Source organism: Tetrao urogallus (genome assembly GCF_951394365.1).
Source record: "Tetrao urogallus genome assembly, chromosome: 6".
Classification (NCBI taxonomy): domain Eukaryota; kingdom Metazoa; phylum Chordata; class Aves; order Galliformes; family Phasianidae; genus Tetrao; species Tetrao urogallus.
In genome coordinates, this window is record NC_136819.1 from 49,760,559 (window position 1) to 49,777,338 (window position 16,780).

General features: G+C 41.1%; 1 protein-coding gene across 8 annotated transcripts in view; it reads left to right on the forward strand.

The window, feature by feature from the left end:
* Positions 1-3,666: 3,666 nt before the first annotated feature.
* WDR20 (WD repeat domain 20) overlaps positions 3,667-16,780 on the forward strand; it is a gene marked incomplete at both ends in the record, with an annotated part of 42,188 nt that continues 29,074 nt past the window's right edge. For 4 of the 8 annotated variants that reach the window (XM_079537905.1, XM_079537911.1, XM_079537909.1 and 1 more), the window contains one exon: positions 3,682-3,930. In XM_079537905.1, the coding sequence (XP_079394031.1) occupies positions 3,682-3,930 (249 nt within the window). Of the gene's footprint in view, positions 3,967-16,780 lie in introns of all 8 variants that reach the window. The other 4 variants (XM_079537906.1, XM_079537908.1, XM_079537907.1 and 1 more) reach the window with 2 other exon arrangements.

A 16,780-nucleotide genomic window follows, 5' to 3' on the forward strand; every position in this document is an offset into this window, starting at 1 on the left:
ATCAAACCAGTCTTTCCAGCATTCCACAGAATTTAAATTAAGTTCTTAATATCAGCCTTGCCTTCAGAGAACATAATTTAGGGGGTAGCTAAGACTTCAAGATAAGAACTGTTTTTGTCAAGAACAGCAGTCTCCACTATGGAGGTAAGCTAGTCTGTTTAGGAGCTAACTTTCAGGGAGCTGACTGCAAACACCAAAATGAACTCATTCTGAGACACAACAGATTTCACTGTCACTCAGTTCCAACTGCAAAGCAAACTCTTCTTTTACATAAATGTTTTTTCTTTCTTTAGATATCCATTTATTTTTAATTAATAAACCCCCAAAGCTATGAAAACATATTTTTTTTTCACATACTTATTCTCTTAGGGAGAAACAACAGCACAAAACCACAATGTATTCTAGCTGAGTAAACACCTACATGCTTTTCTAACACCCTTATGTTTTGTAATACATATCACAATGCATTATCACATTTATTTAGAGTTGGTAGCTATGAAGAAATTCTTAACACAAATACAGAGTTCAGATGTGCTGCTTACATATGTGTGTATACCTGTGCCTGCTAGTAATTCACACACATCAATCATTTGGTAAGAAGTAACATATGCAAAGTTTTTGATACTCTGAAGTTGGTCACCCATTAAGTATCTACATTCTTTTTGGCATCAGTAGTCCAAGCAAGACATGACAGACATACTACAGTTGATAAATACTCCAGAAATGGGCTCCTGATTTCTGCCTCATAATCTGCTGGCAGTGCATACCAGAAGAGATGCTTTTAGCATGATGGAATAGGGTGTAGTCACCTTTTTTTTTTTTTTTCTTTTCCCCTCAATAGTGCTGATAAAAGCATCACTGAAAGGACCACTGATCTCAGCTGTTGCATTTGCAGTGAAGTAACAGACGACATTCAAATTCAAACATAAAAAAGTTTTGTTAATAACTGTGCTTGGATCACCTAAGTTGTAAGGTTCTCGTTTTCTCAAGGCCAGTAAATGCACTATTTATAATGCAGCATGAAAAGCTGTAGAACCAACTTAAGCATCAATTTCAGAAAACCACATTCTTTTATTAATGTTAGTGAATTTTGCTCATGTCTGCTTTCCAACTTACCAAAACATCTGCAAGAATTACAGGCACAATACAGCAGTGATTCTGACTGACTTTTATTCATACAAATGTATGTGCATACAAAACAACACATCTATGGGTGTCCTAATGGGATCATTTCAGAACTATAATCTTTGGTTCTCTTGAAACAGAAGAGTTTACAAGTGCTACAGATAACTTTTTCATAAGGCTGATCACTGTAATCTTTTTTCCCATTCTTTAAACAACTATTTGGTAAGGATTGTTGATGGGGCTGTACAATAGCGTTCTTGTGACTTGCAGCTGTGTTTTTTGAATGAATATTTGTCTTGGATTCTCTGTGGAATCTCTCAGCAGCTTTTATTGACGTTTCTTGGTAAATGTTAAACACTGCATCAATTCTTTGGCTTTCTGCACAATCACGTACTGCTGATAACCAGGTACATGTTCACTTTATTTATTCTTTGGATCACACTCATTCCATTAGGTGACAGATGGCCTGCTATGGTTTTAGTACAGTTTGCATTCCACACAACCCCTCCATTAAAATTTCCTACTTAGTTTCTTGAAGTGTTCTACTCGATATTGTCAGTGTGCCATGAATAAGACATTCTGAGCATGTCAACTTGGAACAACTTTTTGGGGGGGTAAAAACGTCTGTTTTTAGTATTACTATCATTTAGAGATCTTTGCATTTCCTGCTCTTCTTTTTATGAGTGAAAACATTCTGACCTTCTCTCCAGAAGTCCATTCATGAAATTTCTGCATGAAAGAACCAGTCTCTAGATGAAAACTCTTAAAATAATTGCAGCTCTGCTCGCCTACTTCACGTACTTCCAGGAGTACATCAATACAGTCTGGCAGCTGGCTGATAAAGTGACGAGATCTACTGGTCATAATCGATTGGCTTTATCTTAAGAATTTCAAGCAAGGCTTCAATACCTGGCCTCACTACAGTTTGATTATCTGTACTTGTTCAGATATCCACTAAGTTATATACTCCATTGTATATGCATTAACCTGGAGATCCTCAGCTGTTTCCTGTCTCTCAGCTACTTCGTACTCATATCTCGATGATCAACAACAAGGCAGCATTTAGATTCAAGATAAATCCCGTTGGATTAAACTGATTTGAAAATAAACGTTAGACCTCAGGAGTCTGAGTGAGCTTTTGTGATTGAACAGATGGAGTGGAAAGAAAGCGAGGTCCTGCTTCCCTCCTGCTCTGCATTTCCTGTTTCCTTTCCCTTATACAGTAAGCATTTCTCATTTAACCCATTTCACCTTTGAATCACAGAATCAATTGAGTTGGAAGGGACTTGCAAAGGTCATCTTGTCCAACTCCTCTGCAATAAACAGGGACATCTACAGCTCAATCAGGTGCTCAGAGCCGGGTCCAGCCTGACCTTGAGTGTCTCCAAGAACAGGGCATCCACTACAACTTGGGGCAACCTGTTCCAGTTCCTCACTACTCTTACAAAAACCTTTTCATTAAATCCTTATATTTGAAGGGGGTACCCATGTATCTTTCAGAAATGGCTCATTACAAGGTCAGATGAACACCACAGCTGGTGAAGGTACTGACAGTAGAAAGGAGGGAGCAGGACAACACCTATTGGAGCAGCTATATCAGAGCAAATCAGCTAGATGTGAGAATAACCTTGAAAGCACATTGTTACAAGGCAGTCTGACTCTGTGCTGATCAGCAGCTGATTCCGGCAGCTGCACACTTCCAACTCCTTCCTTATTTTGGCTCTAGCAGCTGTGATGATGGGATCAGCTTGGTTGCCAACCAACAACTTGCTTGTCATTTCTTCATGCAGGGTGCTTCTCAGGCTGATCTGACTCACCCTTCGGTTGCATGATTACTGGAACTGATGCAAGGGAGGCAGTGGAAAGAGGCACCTGAAGACAGAGAGCTCAGATGCATTTCTACAGCTAGAGATCAGTCTCCAATTAGTTTAAGCCGACCACAAGGCTGATGCAGTAATCAGAAGACACAGCTTTGCCTCCCTAGGGAAAGTAACCCTTTCAGATTCTGTTCACTTCATCCCTTAAACCAGAGGAGGACATTGACCTGCTTCACCGCAGATCTGGCTCACAACAACGTGGGTTACGTGACAACCCGTTTTTCCAGTTAGCGCTCAGCTGGGCCAACTCCCCAGCCTGGCCCTGCGCACGGCAGGCACCTTAGGCAGTCTCTCTTTACAGAACCATAGAATCGAGTCAGCGGCGGGTCGACTCGAAGCGTCCAACTACGGCTGCGCGTTCTCTTTCACAGACCCACGACAGGCAGCTCCCAGAACGAACCCCGGCTCGCCCTCTTCCCGCCGCCGCCATCTCGGCCGCCCCTCCGGCGAGCCCCCACTGCCCCCGCTCGCCGGCCCCGCCCCTCCCCGCCGAGTCCCGCCCAGGTGCAAGCAGCCCGGCGCGTGCGCGGAGGCGCAGTAAACAGCGGCCGCCGCTCCTCCCCCTTACGCCGTTTGCGTGGCCGCCTCCGCGCAGAGCCGCGCGAGCGCCGGCGGCGGCGGCGGTTGCGCAGTGGAGCTACATCCGGGCACTGGGGCAGGATGAATGCTCCTTTCCAAGATGGCGGCGGAGGGAGGAGGGAAGGAGATGAACGAGATTAAGACCCAGTTCACCACCCGGGAGGGGCTGTACAAGCTGCTGAGCCACTCGGAGTACAGCCGGCCGAACCGGGTGCCCTTCAACTCGCAGGGCTCCAACCCGGTCCGCGTTTCCTTCGTCAACGTCAACGACCAGAGCGGCAACGGGGACCGGCTCTGCTTCAATGTGGGCCGGGAGCTCTACTTCTACATCTACAAGGGGGTCCGCAAGGTACCGGGGCTCGGCCACCGCGCCGGGGAGCTCGGGGCCTCCGCGCCGCCCGCCCACCCTCTGAGGGGCCGCCCGCCGAGGGGCGCGGGGCTGCGTCGTGGGCGGGGGGTGGCGGGACCGCGGGGCTGACGGCGGCCGGGCCGGGCCGGGCTCGGCCGCTCGCGAGGGAGAGCTGGGGTGGGAGGGTTGCGTGAGTGAGCCGGCGCCCGCTCCTTCCCGGGGGTCTGTCGCGTTCGGTGCCGCACCCGTAGGTGTGTGGGGAGGTGAGAAGGGGTGGGATCGCTTGGGCCTTCCTCGCTGTGCGGGAATGGGGGCTGGGTGTTCGGTAGCGAGGAAACCGCGGGCCTCCTTCGCTCGCTGCTTCAGGTCGGAGGTTGGCGGGCTCCAACGCCGGGCGTGATTACGGTGGTGTCAAATCCCCGGTAGGGCAGAGGAAGGCTTCCGAGCTGTGGTCGGAGGGCTGCGGTATTCGCTGTAATTTTAGGCCTTTCTTACGGCTTTGAAGTACGGACTGGTTTCGAGGTTGTTCCTAAATGGGAGCGGTGCGGAGAGCTGAGTTTTAAACGTCAGGTAATTAATGCGGAGAAAGTTGCTTTTACGGAAGGCGCTCATTGGTGCAACTCGAGATAGACTTCTAATGGTTAACGTTAGATGCAGGACCGGTGGGGTGTGCGTTTGATGTTTCGGGTCACCATATTTATGAATAAATCCCTTCTACTAGTTGTTTCTTAGGGTCGTTGCCTTTATGGCATTTAGAAGAGCATTTCTAACTTGTCGTGCTGTTTGAATGTCACTCAGTATATGAGAACACAGGCATAATGATCGTTAGGCTTCTGGTTTCTGTTTCAAGAAAGGGGGGTTTGTTATCTCGTATACTTGAGACTTAGCTTCCATAAGGTGAGTCCTTTGAAACCTTCCTGCCTTTAGTTTACCGTGTAACATGGATAAGGAGGTGGAGAACTGGCAATACACCCAGGACTGTGCAGAAAGCCTGTGGGTGAGGAGGGAGTCAGAACTGGGCCTGCAGGCTGCTAAGCAAACACCCAAATCACTGCTCCTCTGTAAAATGTGAGCATCTACTGGAGAATTAAGTCTACCTCGTTATCTGTTTACTGTGACTTGACAGATCTGATATGTTCTGTATAATGGTATGGATTTTAGTTTTGCACTGCAGTGAATTTTCTTAACCTAGTTGTTTTAAATAATCCTTAGTCAACAGTCTCTTGAAACGTGTCATGAGTGTTCTTCTATCAAACATTTAAGCAGTTGCTTTCTTTCCTATTTACAAGATATTATGACAGTATCTCTGAAAATCTAGCATTTAAACTATTGGCATGTTTGTGTTCTTATATCTTGAGTTTATTTTTTCCATACAAAGTAACTGTGGAGTTCTCTCATGTGTTACAGAATGAGCCTTTATGTAGTGTAGTTATGATACATGTGATTCTTGCAAGTCGTCTTAGTCACCTCTTGCCATGCTTAAAATAAATAAAAAATGAAATCTGAAGCTTGGAACTGCATTGGAAATAGGGAACTGAATGACTTTTTCAAATTGTAGAAAGGATTTTGAGATTAGTGTTCCAATGTATTTTTTTCCTGGCTGCTAAAAGCAGCTTTTGTGCTACATGGTAACAGAGAAAGTGTTAGTTTGTCAGATTGTTAACTTATGAGCTTTGTGTTAACCTGTTACAGCACTGCCTATTGTTTTCCTCATAGCAGTATAAAATGCATTGTTCAGAATTCATTTCAGTGAGCTCTTATGGTACTAACAAATGAAAATATACTTCAAAATCTTTTTATGTAATGTGCTAAGTTCTGTAAAATTAATCCAGAGAAATAGCTGAAATAAGCTAAAGAAATATTTAAAATGAGAATAGAGAAGCCAGGCTGTCTTAAACTTGTAATGGTTGTTTCTTTGGAATTTATTTTGGAACTATTCATTTGAAAGGTGCTTTTGTCTGTGTACAAAGTTCAGAGAAGAACAGGCTGATGCTTTCAACTGATGATTGGGGACTTTTGGTATAAAAGGTTACATATTTTCTGGCTATGGTTGCAGGAAGGAGCTACTGTTACCTAAGTTGATAGTATGTATGTCTTAAACTGGACAAACTAAACTTTGCATGGCTTCCACTTGTTGGGCGAGGGACCCAAAAATTTGTGATCTCTGCATAATACAAATGCTAACAACTTCTCTTATGAGTTACTTCACAGTTATCAAAGTGTCTCTTTAAAACACTCCCTGATAATTTTCAGACTGTGATTTTCATCTTGGTGAAGTCATTAAGATAGAGTACAAATTGAAGTTAGTGAAGCTGTCTTGTATCAGGTAGCTAAGATTGTGTCTTTTATTTTACTTTTCCAGAGCAAGAACAGGAGCAAACTTTAAATGTTATACTTCTATTAAAATGAGTGAAAGAACCACCAGGACTTTATTTTAAGGAGAAGTGTCTGTCTGATGCTGGGATAATTCTTGTATCAGTGATCTATTGCAGATCAGTACATGTCAAACAGGAGTTGCACTCAAACCACAAATAATAGATAATGCTAATATTAAGTGAAAAGTACCACTTGTAAAGATGTTTCTTGAAATCAGTGATGCTAAGTTTCCTTCTTTTAGTTTCCATTAAATCCTAAATATGTTGCATCTGCGATGTCTGGTTTGTGAATCATTTTTTAAAGTACGCTGCTAACACGTGTTCAGTTTAGGATATTTAAACTATAGAAAGTAAAACCTTTTCAAGACATTTCTTTAAGCTTGTTTTATTTTCTAAGAAGCCTGATTGAGGAACAGTGTCCAGTGTTGGGATTGGAATACAGATAAATAATGATGATAGTTAGGAAGAGCAGTAAGGGAGCTTTGGTAGCATTTCAAGCTGTCTCTAGAGATTTTTTTTTCCTTAAAAAGTAAAAAATGTTTTTCACACAAATTCATTCTTAAACGAATATTCCTTAAAATAATAAAAGCTCAGCTTTCTTTCTTTTCTTCTTTCTTACCATAAAGCATTGCCATTACCATGAAACGTATCACTAAATTGCCGTGTATTCCATGGCAGTGAAAGGACATCAGTTGTCAACCACTGCTGTGAGTTTTTTCTAGTCTGTTATTTTGTTTGTGTTTTAGGCTAACAAAAACTTGATCAGTTCTCCTTAGCTAATAAGGTAGTGCTGGCTTCCAGAAAACTATTGTTTTTTGGTTTGTATCCACTGAAAAAGGAAGTGCGTATATAAGTTAGAAAGGAGAAATTGAACTGTGATTGAATGAGAGGTGGTGCTTTACATATGAAAGTATATAATTATTCTCAACTATGCTGAGTGTCAGTAGGCTTTCCCTTACAGTCCTCCTTAACTTTGATATTAAGGCAAGATATGATCTTCTGTTAAACTGAAAGGTTGAATTTTTGTGAACTTAACTGATCTAGTGACTGCTGGAAATGATGGTACAGCAACCAGGTATCTTCTTGGCAGTGTGCTCCCTATATCCTTGCTAGCTTTGGCTGTGCTCAGCCTCAGTTTGAGCTGGTTTAGCTTGACGAAGTTTAGCTTGCTAAGCTAGCGGTTCAGTACATGCGCTTTTTTAATTTTGATTTGGTGAGTTGAACCATTTTGTCTTGGGTTCAGGTATGAGCAAGCACAGTGAGAGCAAAGAAAGGGGTGAAGAGAAAAGGAACAAAGCTGCCTCCAGGCTGTCAGGTTGGATTCGTTGCTTGACGGTCTCACCTGAGCAATGCCTTTACTGCTGCCTTAAGTTCAGATTCAGAATGATCTGTTCTTTAGGGATTGTTGAATTAATCTTGAGAGTTATAGATGATAGAGGAGGCTTTTTCTGTTTCACGGAGTAGAAGTATAAGGTAATCATTCAAAAATGATTGATCAAACCATGATGCATTGGTGCTTTGGGTGGGTTGCCTTTTTCTGCAACGCACATCAGGAGTGAGGGCTGCTGCTCGAGTCTTACTGATGAGACAGTCTCAAGGTACGTCAGTCTGGTTTGTGTCTGGTTTTGCAAAATGGTTTATTAGTTGATTCATTAAGCTTGAGAAGGAGCATGCTATTTCATCATCTTTCTTGTCATAGGAATGACTGACAAGACAAGGCTTTCTAGATCGCTGCTGACATTTAACTACCAAATCTGTTTCCCTTTTTACTCGGAAACTAGTGCGTTTTCCCTTTCCCCCCACCACTATAATTAGTGTATTCTCTCTGTTTATTATAAAGGCTTCTGGGCAAGTCAGCATGCAGTTGAGGCTTCAATACAGTCACATGAAGGTGCATATTAGCAGCAGCGTGGCACTGTATACAGGCTTGGTTTTTACCACACATTGGGTTGTTACTGAATTTGAATGCCATTCAACTTATTATATTAATTTTTCTTTGCTAACATGTGGCAGGCTTTCCCAACAGTAGTTGTTGGTTTACTTGTTTATTTTGAACTTCTTTCCTGCCAAAAGAGAATGTCTTCAGTTGTATTTCTTTTCCTCAGCTACTGAAGGCAGCAGTCTGTCAATAGCTGTGTGATGTTAGAGCGTGTTATAATGGTATCGTAGTGAAAAACAGGTAGCTGGTGAGCTCAGGTTGGGGAAGGCGTGGAGGGTGGAATCTGTGTGCTGTCTTTTCAACCTTACATTGAAGAACTGACTTAGAAATAATTATATTTGTCCTAAGATGAAGGTAAGCTCATATCTTAATGTCTTTTACAGCATTCTGATAATCCCCAGTTATCAGCAAAAATACTGCTGACGTGTAGGATTCTTTCCTTTGCATTATTCTAAATTGCAGTGTTGTGTGTCCATTTGGTGAATTCTTAAATATGTCTTTATTGGGATCTCTATTGTCCAGCTGAGAAATATTATACTTGGTAATGACTTTTGTTCTATAGAATGTTCATCTAGGATCTTGTCTTAACGATGGAACGATAATGGGTGGCATTTGTCACCGTGCTTAGTATATTGCTTCCTCTGGGAAGGGTAGTGCTCAGCAGCTCTAGGTTGGAAGCTGGAATCTGCAGAAACAGCACATTTTCTCAAACTGTGGTGGGGAGGTGAGTTAATACTACTTCATATTGAGGTATCACTAGGCTGTATCAGACCTCCAGAAAGATGCGCATTCCAACAGCATATATGAGCTGTGGAAATATTGAGGTTTGTGAAGATATTTTTAGATACACTTGCTCTGAAGCACAGTGAGGTGCACCTACATCTTTGAGACCAGTTTTAGAATAAGATTGCCACAGCCCTCATGCATCACTTAAGAATAGCGTTCCTATTTTTTTCCTAACATCTAACAAAACTTTTTTCTCCGGGGGGAGAAAGCTGATTGCTGTTTTCTGCTGGGGCCGTGGAGAACAACTGACTGCCTTTGGCAACAAATCTAGATCTCTTTTAACCTTTCTTCTCATGTTGTGACTTTTAAGTGTTTGATTGCTCTTCTCTGTTAGCTTCAATTAGCTAGCATTATCTGCAGTACCTGAAGGAGATATCGCCCCAGAAAAAGGGAGAATAATTCCCTGTGTCATTCTCCTGATGCTCTTGCTACCATATTGAAGAATGTTGAGATCCTCAAATTATTCTCATGGTATTGACTTGCTGGGGTGGTTTATCGCTTCTTTCCTCCATGCTTTCTTTTAATTAGTCACATGGCATTTTCATTGAATTCTGTTCTATTTGCTTTATTAAAAGGTGTTTTTATTTCCAGTTCTGTGCTGCATACTGCAAATAATCCTTCTAATCTTGCTGTTATTCACAAGTCTGGTGTGTTTTCTTGTCCTTAAAAAAAAACACCCTTAAAAACCATGATATTTAGCTTGCTTGTAGGCATCACATGAGGCATACGAACACAGAAGTGTTCCTAATGTCAAGGCATTGTGTTTGCTGCTGACCTTTTTCTTACAGTCCTGTTATTCTTATTTTTTCTTCAGAATACAATTAGACTGATTTGATGCTGACTTTTGGCAAATTTGCCATCTGTGGAATTTTCCCCTGATTGTCCGGCTGCTTATAGATATTACTGCGGTATTTTTCATACCAAGAAAAGGCTGTCTGTAACTGTCAAATTCTACTACAAAGTTTTTGGCTACTAGAAATATTGTGGAAATGAAATCAGAACTTTCCTCAAAGGTGTCTGATGCAATCCTGTAGCTGGGTAAATATTTCTATTCTGTGCTATGAGGGCTTGTGTAGGCTGCATCTATTCAGCTGTTGTGGATGTGGCACTATTAACCCTTTTAAAAAAGACACTGCAGATTTGGTTGGATGTGCTTTTATGGTTATTTTCTCTGTGTGTGTGTGTCCTGAGAGATCCCTCAACTTCTTTCTGAGTTTTTCTTCCTTGCATTGTAGGTAAGAGTTGCATTCAAACTGGATTCACCAGTCCTGTGGAGGTGTTGTGGCTGGATCACTAATTGGCTTCCTACAGATCTGTGCTTGTGAAAGTATTTGAAAGACTTTTGGAAAATCCAGGCTTTTAATGGATAGGTAGACTCACTAAGTGAAGTGCTGTGATGTAACTGGATGTTTTCTTTGATTCTAGCTGGACCCCATGCTAAGGACTGCCAGGACTTGTTACAAAATGATTTTTTTTGTTTTTTATTTTTTTAGGTTTTTTTGATTTTTTTTTTTAAGTTTTTTTTTGTTTTCAACAAATGTCTTTCAATGACACTTAGGAGGGAAGTAGCCAAGACTTAGTGGTGGGTTACAGGGTAACAGGTAGTTTTAACAGGTTAACTCTGTCACGAGGCTTATACAGAACAATTAGGGCTGACTTGAGAGAAAACCTGACAAATAAATAGCTGTTTTAAAATGACCCTATTAAACATTTCTTACTGTGGAAGAGAAGGGGATACTTGCACTTGATGAAGCCTACAAGGTGATGATTCTCTGGGGGCTGCTTCTGTTCTGTAGGTAGTAGCATTAGTCTGTAGTGCTTTCAGCTTCTCTAGTCCATGCTCAAGTCCAGGCTTCCAGCCTGCATTGCAACTGTCTGACTTCAGTAAGCTGTATGTTGCAGCGGCAAGTGCTGGGAAGGAGATGAACAGGTCGTTCATCTCTATCTGCCTGCATGGCAGCAGTGTTTTAGTGTCAATGCTGGGCCCTGCTGGCCAAACCCTTATGTTGGTAGGCAGCATTTTGTAGGCAGTATTCTGTAACTAGGGATTTTTTGCCACTGCAGGTAGAATTTTTGTTTGGCATTACAAGTATATTTCTAGTACACTAAGTAAGTCAGAGGAATTTAAACTAATATAAAACCATTCGTTGTGGTACTTAATCTTTGCAGGCCAACAACATTTTAGTCATAATGCCTCACATGCAAATAATGATCATTTGTAGCACAAACGTTTTTGCTTCTGGAGAGAGCTTTGTGGGCCAGCTTTGTCAGAATATTGACGAAGGAGTTGTGCTTAGATTGCCAGGAGTTTGCATTATGCTTTGACATCTGACAGTTAATAATTAAAATGAATATTGAAGGTGCTTCAGACTCTATTTAAGCCTTGCATAATCTTATCTCTGATTGGCTCACAGGCCGTAATTGGCGTTTGACATTGCAAAATCAAATTTAGTGCCCTAGATTAAAGTATTGCAAGTCTGTGTGAAAGAAGCCATCTGAAATGCTTATTTTTGAGTGATATGTATTCAAAGGCCACTTGCTGTCCAGTTGTCCCAACTGTGAGTTGACACACTTGGAAACGATGCTGTTTGAAAATGGGCAAGGAAAGCCAAAGCTTTTCAGCCTAATAATGCCACTCTCCTTCAAGAAAACTTAAGGAAACTAAACAGTAATAATAACTGTGCCATAGTGTAAGTTGAAGTAATGATATTTTGTTATATCCTCATGAACTGACAATCTTTCCTTCCTTACCTCACTCTACTAATAAGTACAAATGTGTATGCGATCCATCTTCCAGCACCTAAATTGCTCCAATTTCTTGCCTCCTGTAGTTTAAAATAAAGCAGCTGGTTTTTTCTTGTTTCAGCTCCTGTTTAGCAGACTGCTGGTAGAAAACATAACCCTATAGTTTTTGTGGGCAGGACCACCAGGCACTGCAACTGAAGTCTTTCCAATGACTGTGACATAACTTGGAGTCGGAATTTACTCTTGCGTTTTTCAGAAAAGCTGTTCGTAATGCAGTGACAAATCTTTAAGTGATGCTTTCTGTAAAATGATTTCAGTTCTGGCATACCGACCGTGATCAGTCTTTAATTTCATAAGTTAATTGTGGAATTCACAGGTGGCTGCAGTGGTCAAAGTAGTAATGCTTTTCTGTTGGTAACTCTGTGGGATTGCAGAGTGGTTAATAAACAGATCCTTGTTTAATAATCCTCATCTTTGCATGCATGGAGAATGTGAAATGCTGTATTAGAGTAACTGCTGGCCTGAGCAAGAGCTCTTAACTAAAGAAAGCCCCGGAGTAAGGAGGAGAAGCTGCATGAATATTGAATGTTATAAGCAAAGTTATTGTCCTCAGTCTACTAGGAAAACAAGATGCAATTCCTATTATCTGTATTAGGAGTTTGAATACGTTTGTTAGGAAAGTGATAGCATGGAAAATTTCCATGGGATTCCAGCTTATGGTTTTAAAGTTCCCTCTTGACTAAAGGAAGAAGAAGCAGTGACAGAAGGAGACTGAGTGGATGTCAATATATATTGAGGCTGTGTTTAAAAAGCCCAGAAGTGTTGTGAAATAAGCTGTTGGAATGGTGCCTTATGGACACTTCAGCCTGCACAGTCACAAGGATAACAATAAATATGAGCAACATGACTTTTTTTAGACCTTTTTAATAGGAGTGTGGGCCAGAAGTCTTAAGTAGCTAGCTGTGTATACTGAAGGTGTCACAATGGTCCATCTTGAAAAAGTGATTTATGAGTGCAGGAATAGTTGCATGATTTGGCAATACAGCTTTCAAAGTTTGATATTTTGAAAACGCAGTGTTTATTACTTGTATTCCCGATGCAGCTGTGTTAATCCAGGTGGATGTTTTTAAATTTGTTTGCTTTTTTCCCCCAAAGATGATTGTCAGAAATACAGGGTGCTCTCAAGGAAACTGTCCAGTGATGTTCGTGTCAGCCTAACACGTGCCATGGCTTTCCTTTCTCACCTTGGCAGGGAATCTGTGTTCCCTTGTGCAGAATAACTTGTAGCAAACTCCTGCAAAGCCGTAATGTGCTGTTCCTCTCAGTGAAGTTTGTGACCTTCTAACAGAGTTGGCAGGGTAGATTCAACCGAGCCAAACAAAGTTCTGTGTTTGATCCAAAGTGCAGTATTTGAACTGGGTTGGTTGAAAGGTAGGAATTGTTCTGACAGCAGAAGTCCCTGGCACGTGTAGAATTCGTATGCCCGTATCAATGGGATGGATGGTTAAACAGCTGAGCTCTGTTCAGCTCCATGCTCTAGTACAGGCTGCTTTTATGACCTTTGGCAAAAGGCTGGAAATGTGGATGGTTACTTGTGGCCAGCACAGCTGCGTGCAGGAAGATCAGTAAGTGACAAGTAGCAGGCAGATGGCTCCCTTCTGTCCTTCAGGAGATTATCATAGGAAAGAGGCAGTGTTGTGTGTCCATTTGGTAAATTCAGACCTTTCATGGTAATTTTTAAAGAACACGATTAATAAGTGCCATTTTCACCCCCTCACCTAATATCTGTGCCACTGGAGTTGTCAGCTCTCGTTGCTACTTAGAGTATCTTCAGTACTGCGCATGCTTTAAAATAAGGCTGTCAGGAAAACTTGTGCCCAGATCAGATCAAGTCTTTTGCTCTCGAACTTCCAAAACAGGATTCTGGTTTGCAACCTAGGTGATATCCCAGACCTCGTATGGGTGTGATTATGGAAAATCTGAGTTCACAGCAGCGTATCTGTCAGGGATTTGGTTCTCGGTATGTTTTCTAGTAGCCTGCCTCTTATTCTTGTTCAGCAGCACTTTTTGCCTCATTGGCCTGGGTTGTTATGAAATGTCTTTAGGCCCAGAAGGAAGATACAGTACTGTAAATTAACGTCAGAACAAAGAGTTAAGGCAGATGTGTTATTTCATCTGTCTGTTACTAAATACAACCACGAAAAGTATAAACCAATGGGCCTCATTCTGGATGGGAGCATAGATTATATATTTAGTAGATACTTTATTCACATACCTTCTGCAGAACTGTTCTGGGGCTGTAAGAACAACAGCGAGTTGCATCTTATTTTTAGTACAAAAGTAACTAGGCTTTGTTCTAGTAATATTTTGTTAACTTGCTGCAACGTGAGGGAGTTGTTGGCTTAATAAAAATAGTGTACGAAAAATGTCTGGCATTCCTGTAGGGCTTGCAAAATCCAACAGTAGCCAGAAAGGGACACAGCTTTGACTTGCTGGACAGACATTTCTATATTGTATTTGACTCTTACTGAGCTTTGTAATAAAAAAAAGCCATGAATTGATTAACAATTAACTGCTACAGTGAAATAAGTTTCTATAGCAACAGTGCAATGCGGGCTACAATTATTCAGGCTGCTTTTCTGGAACAGATAAAAATTTTTCTTTCAAGCAGTGAATTTACGCTGCTGGACTAAAACATTGGTTTGTTATAGCAACGGATAATCCTGAGCTCTTTGGCTGCTGCTTTTTCTTTTTAAATCCTAAAGAAATAACTTGGCCTCTTTTGTGCTACAAGAGAGGTGGGAAAAACATGAGAAGATAAATACTAGAGTGGTGAACTGGTGGAAACACAACTTAATATTGCTTGCCTGTAGGCTATTTAGTATAACAGAGCTATAATGGATGTGTTGTTAAGCGGTATGAATTTATACTTCCACCTGTTGACAAGTTTACATGAAATGGAGCTTGCTTTAATTTGATAAAAATGATCGTATAGCAGCTTGGAGATTACAAGTAAATTGGCTAATAGAGTTTAGTCCTAATGAACTGAATGCTGATATTGATTCTATAAATCAGTCAGGTTCTTGTTTGTTGGTTTGTCTGTTGTTCTGTGTATGTTTGGAGTCTCTGCATATTTTGTTTGTTTTGATACTTGTGAATGCCCTTAGAGGAGTGTTCTACTGCAGGCTTCACTGTTAACACTGGGAAATACAAGGGTTTTATAAAGGGACAACTTTTTTTTTTTTTTTTTTTTTTTTTTTTCTCCACAAAGCACACCTGTAAAGCCACTTTTTGGAAGTAACTATTTGTTACTTGTTTTGGTCTTTTTAAAATTGGAAGAAATGGAATTTGAACAGCTGTGGTTTAGAAGCTACTGTTGCTTTGGTCTTTCAGCAGGGAACTTAATCTTGTGTAAGGTGTTTTAAGGATACTTTGGTTGTCTGAGCACTCGAAGGAAGAACCAAGAACAGTGGCAATATAAAGTCAGTGCCAACAGACAGCATTCACAGATACATATGTTCTGTTGAAGTGTCTTTCTTTTTCTGGTAGCAGAACATCGTACTCACATTTGGGAATAGAAGAATAAAATTAATTCAAAGCTCCAGGGAAAGTCCAGGCTTTGGAGGTGTGACTTGAGCAGAACTCTTGTCCAACAGGTTGGATAACTTCCTTGTGTGTGCTCAGGAGATGAACAAGTCAAGGGATGATGCTGTCAAGTCCCGTGATGTTTTCAGTTTGTTCCATGGGCCACCGAAGAGCAGTCAGCCTGCTCTAATTTAAATAAACAGCACTTCTAGCAGTTACAACTTTGTAAGTTTTACTTAGAGATTAGCCAATTTAAACAGTTTCCAAGTGAAAGAAACTTGCAGTGTTCTGTAAGTATCCCTCCTGAGCCAGAGCACTGAGCAGCAGTTGCTGAATTGGATGTGTGTGCTTTCATGTGGAATCCATTTAACATTTACGTACCTATTTTCCTTGTTTTGTCTCTCACATCTAGTGTGTGTGTGTGTATCTTTGTACAGGTTGTCTGAACTTCTTTAGCATTAGAAATAGGTGGGAGAGGATTGCTTATAAGTGCAGTAAGTCGTATGGGTAGACTACAGCATTAGGAGAAAATGAAAGGGTCTACTGGAGTGTGAAGAATAAGAAAGAAACAGAAATGTAACCTTCCTACAGCTGTGAGTTTGTTATAACGTGCTAGATTGTAACTGCTGAGGAAGGGATTGTGGTTAACTAAGTGTACATCTGAAAAGAATCTTGTCAAGCTTAATTATATATCTTTCCTTGACTACTTCATAACTGCTTCAGTAAACTGTAATTCTCGCAGTGGAAGAGACTACCCTATGTACATCTACTACTCCTGTAGCAGAGGAGGATTGGAACCATCATTATTTAGTTTGGAAATTCACCACTGTGTGTTGAAATGCCCATTGCACTGGTATAAATGTCATTCATAACTTTGGCTTCAAGCATCGCTTCAATCCCCGTCCTTTTCTGAACTGTCAATTCTGGATTCATCTATTAGATATTTGAACTGAGGGAGATCTAGAACCTAAGCTCACTCTGTTGTGAAATGGGGAATCAGAACAACTCTTGATCTCCTTTTGTGTGCCCTGCTGTTTGAAAGGACTGTAACAGCTGTTGGGAAGAGAACCTCAGGATGAGGTATTTTAGCAGTGATTTTGGAAACGACAAAATCTTTTTGTCTTTAAGTCACTATTGAAAATAGTAAACAGAGTTCTTATAATAAAGTTGAGAGGGATCACTGTTTGTATTCAATATTCTATATGGTGAAACAAGCCACTATCAGAACCGTAACCAATGAGGAACTGTATTGGAGATGTACTTATGGACTATTTGCTTCAGCCTGAAAGCTTTGAGAAGATGTAGACATTACCGCGTGGTTATCAAGCTGAGCTAACTTGAAGTACAGCTGTTGAAGACAGGAGGTAAATGTAACTCAAAGATCGGTGAAATGAGTTTATCAGTAGAAGTAGGGAAGTGA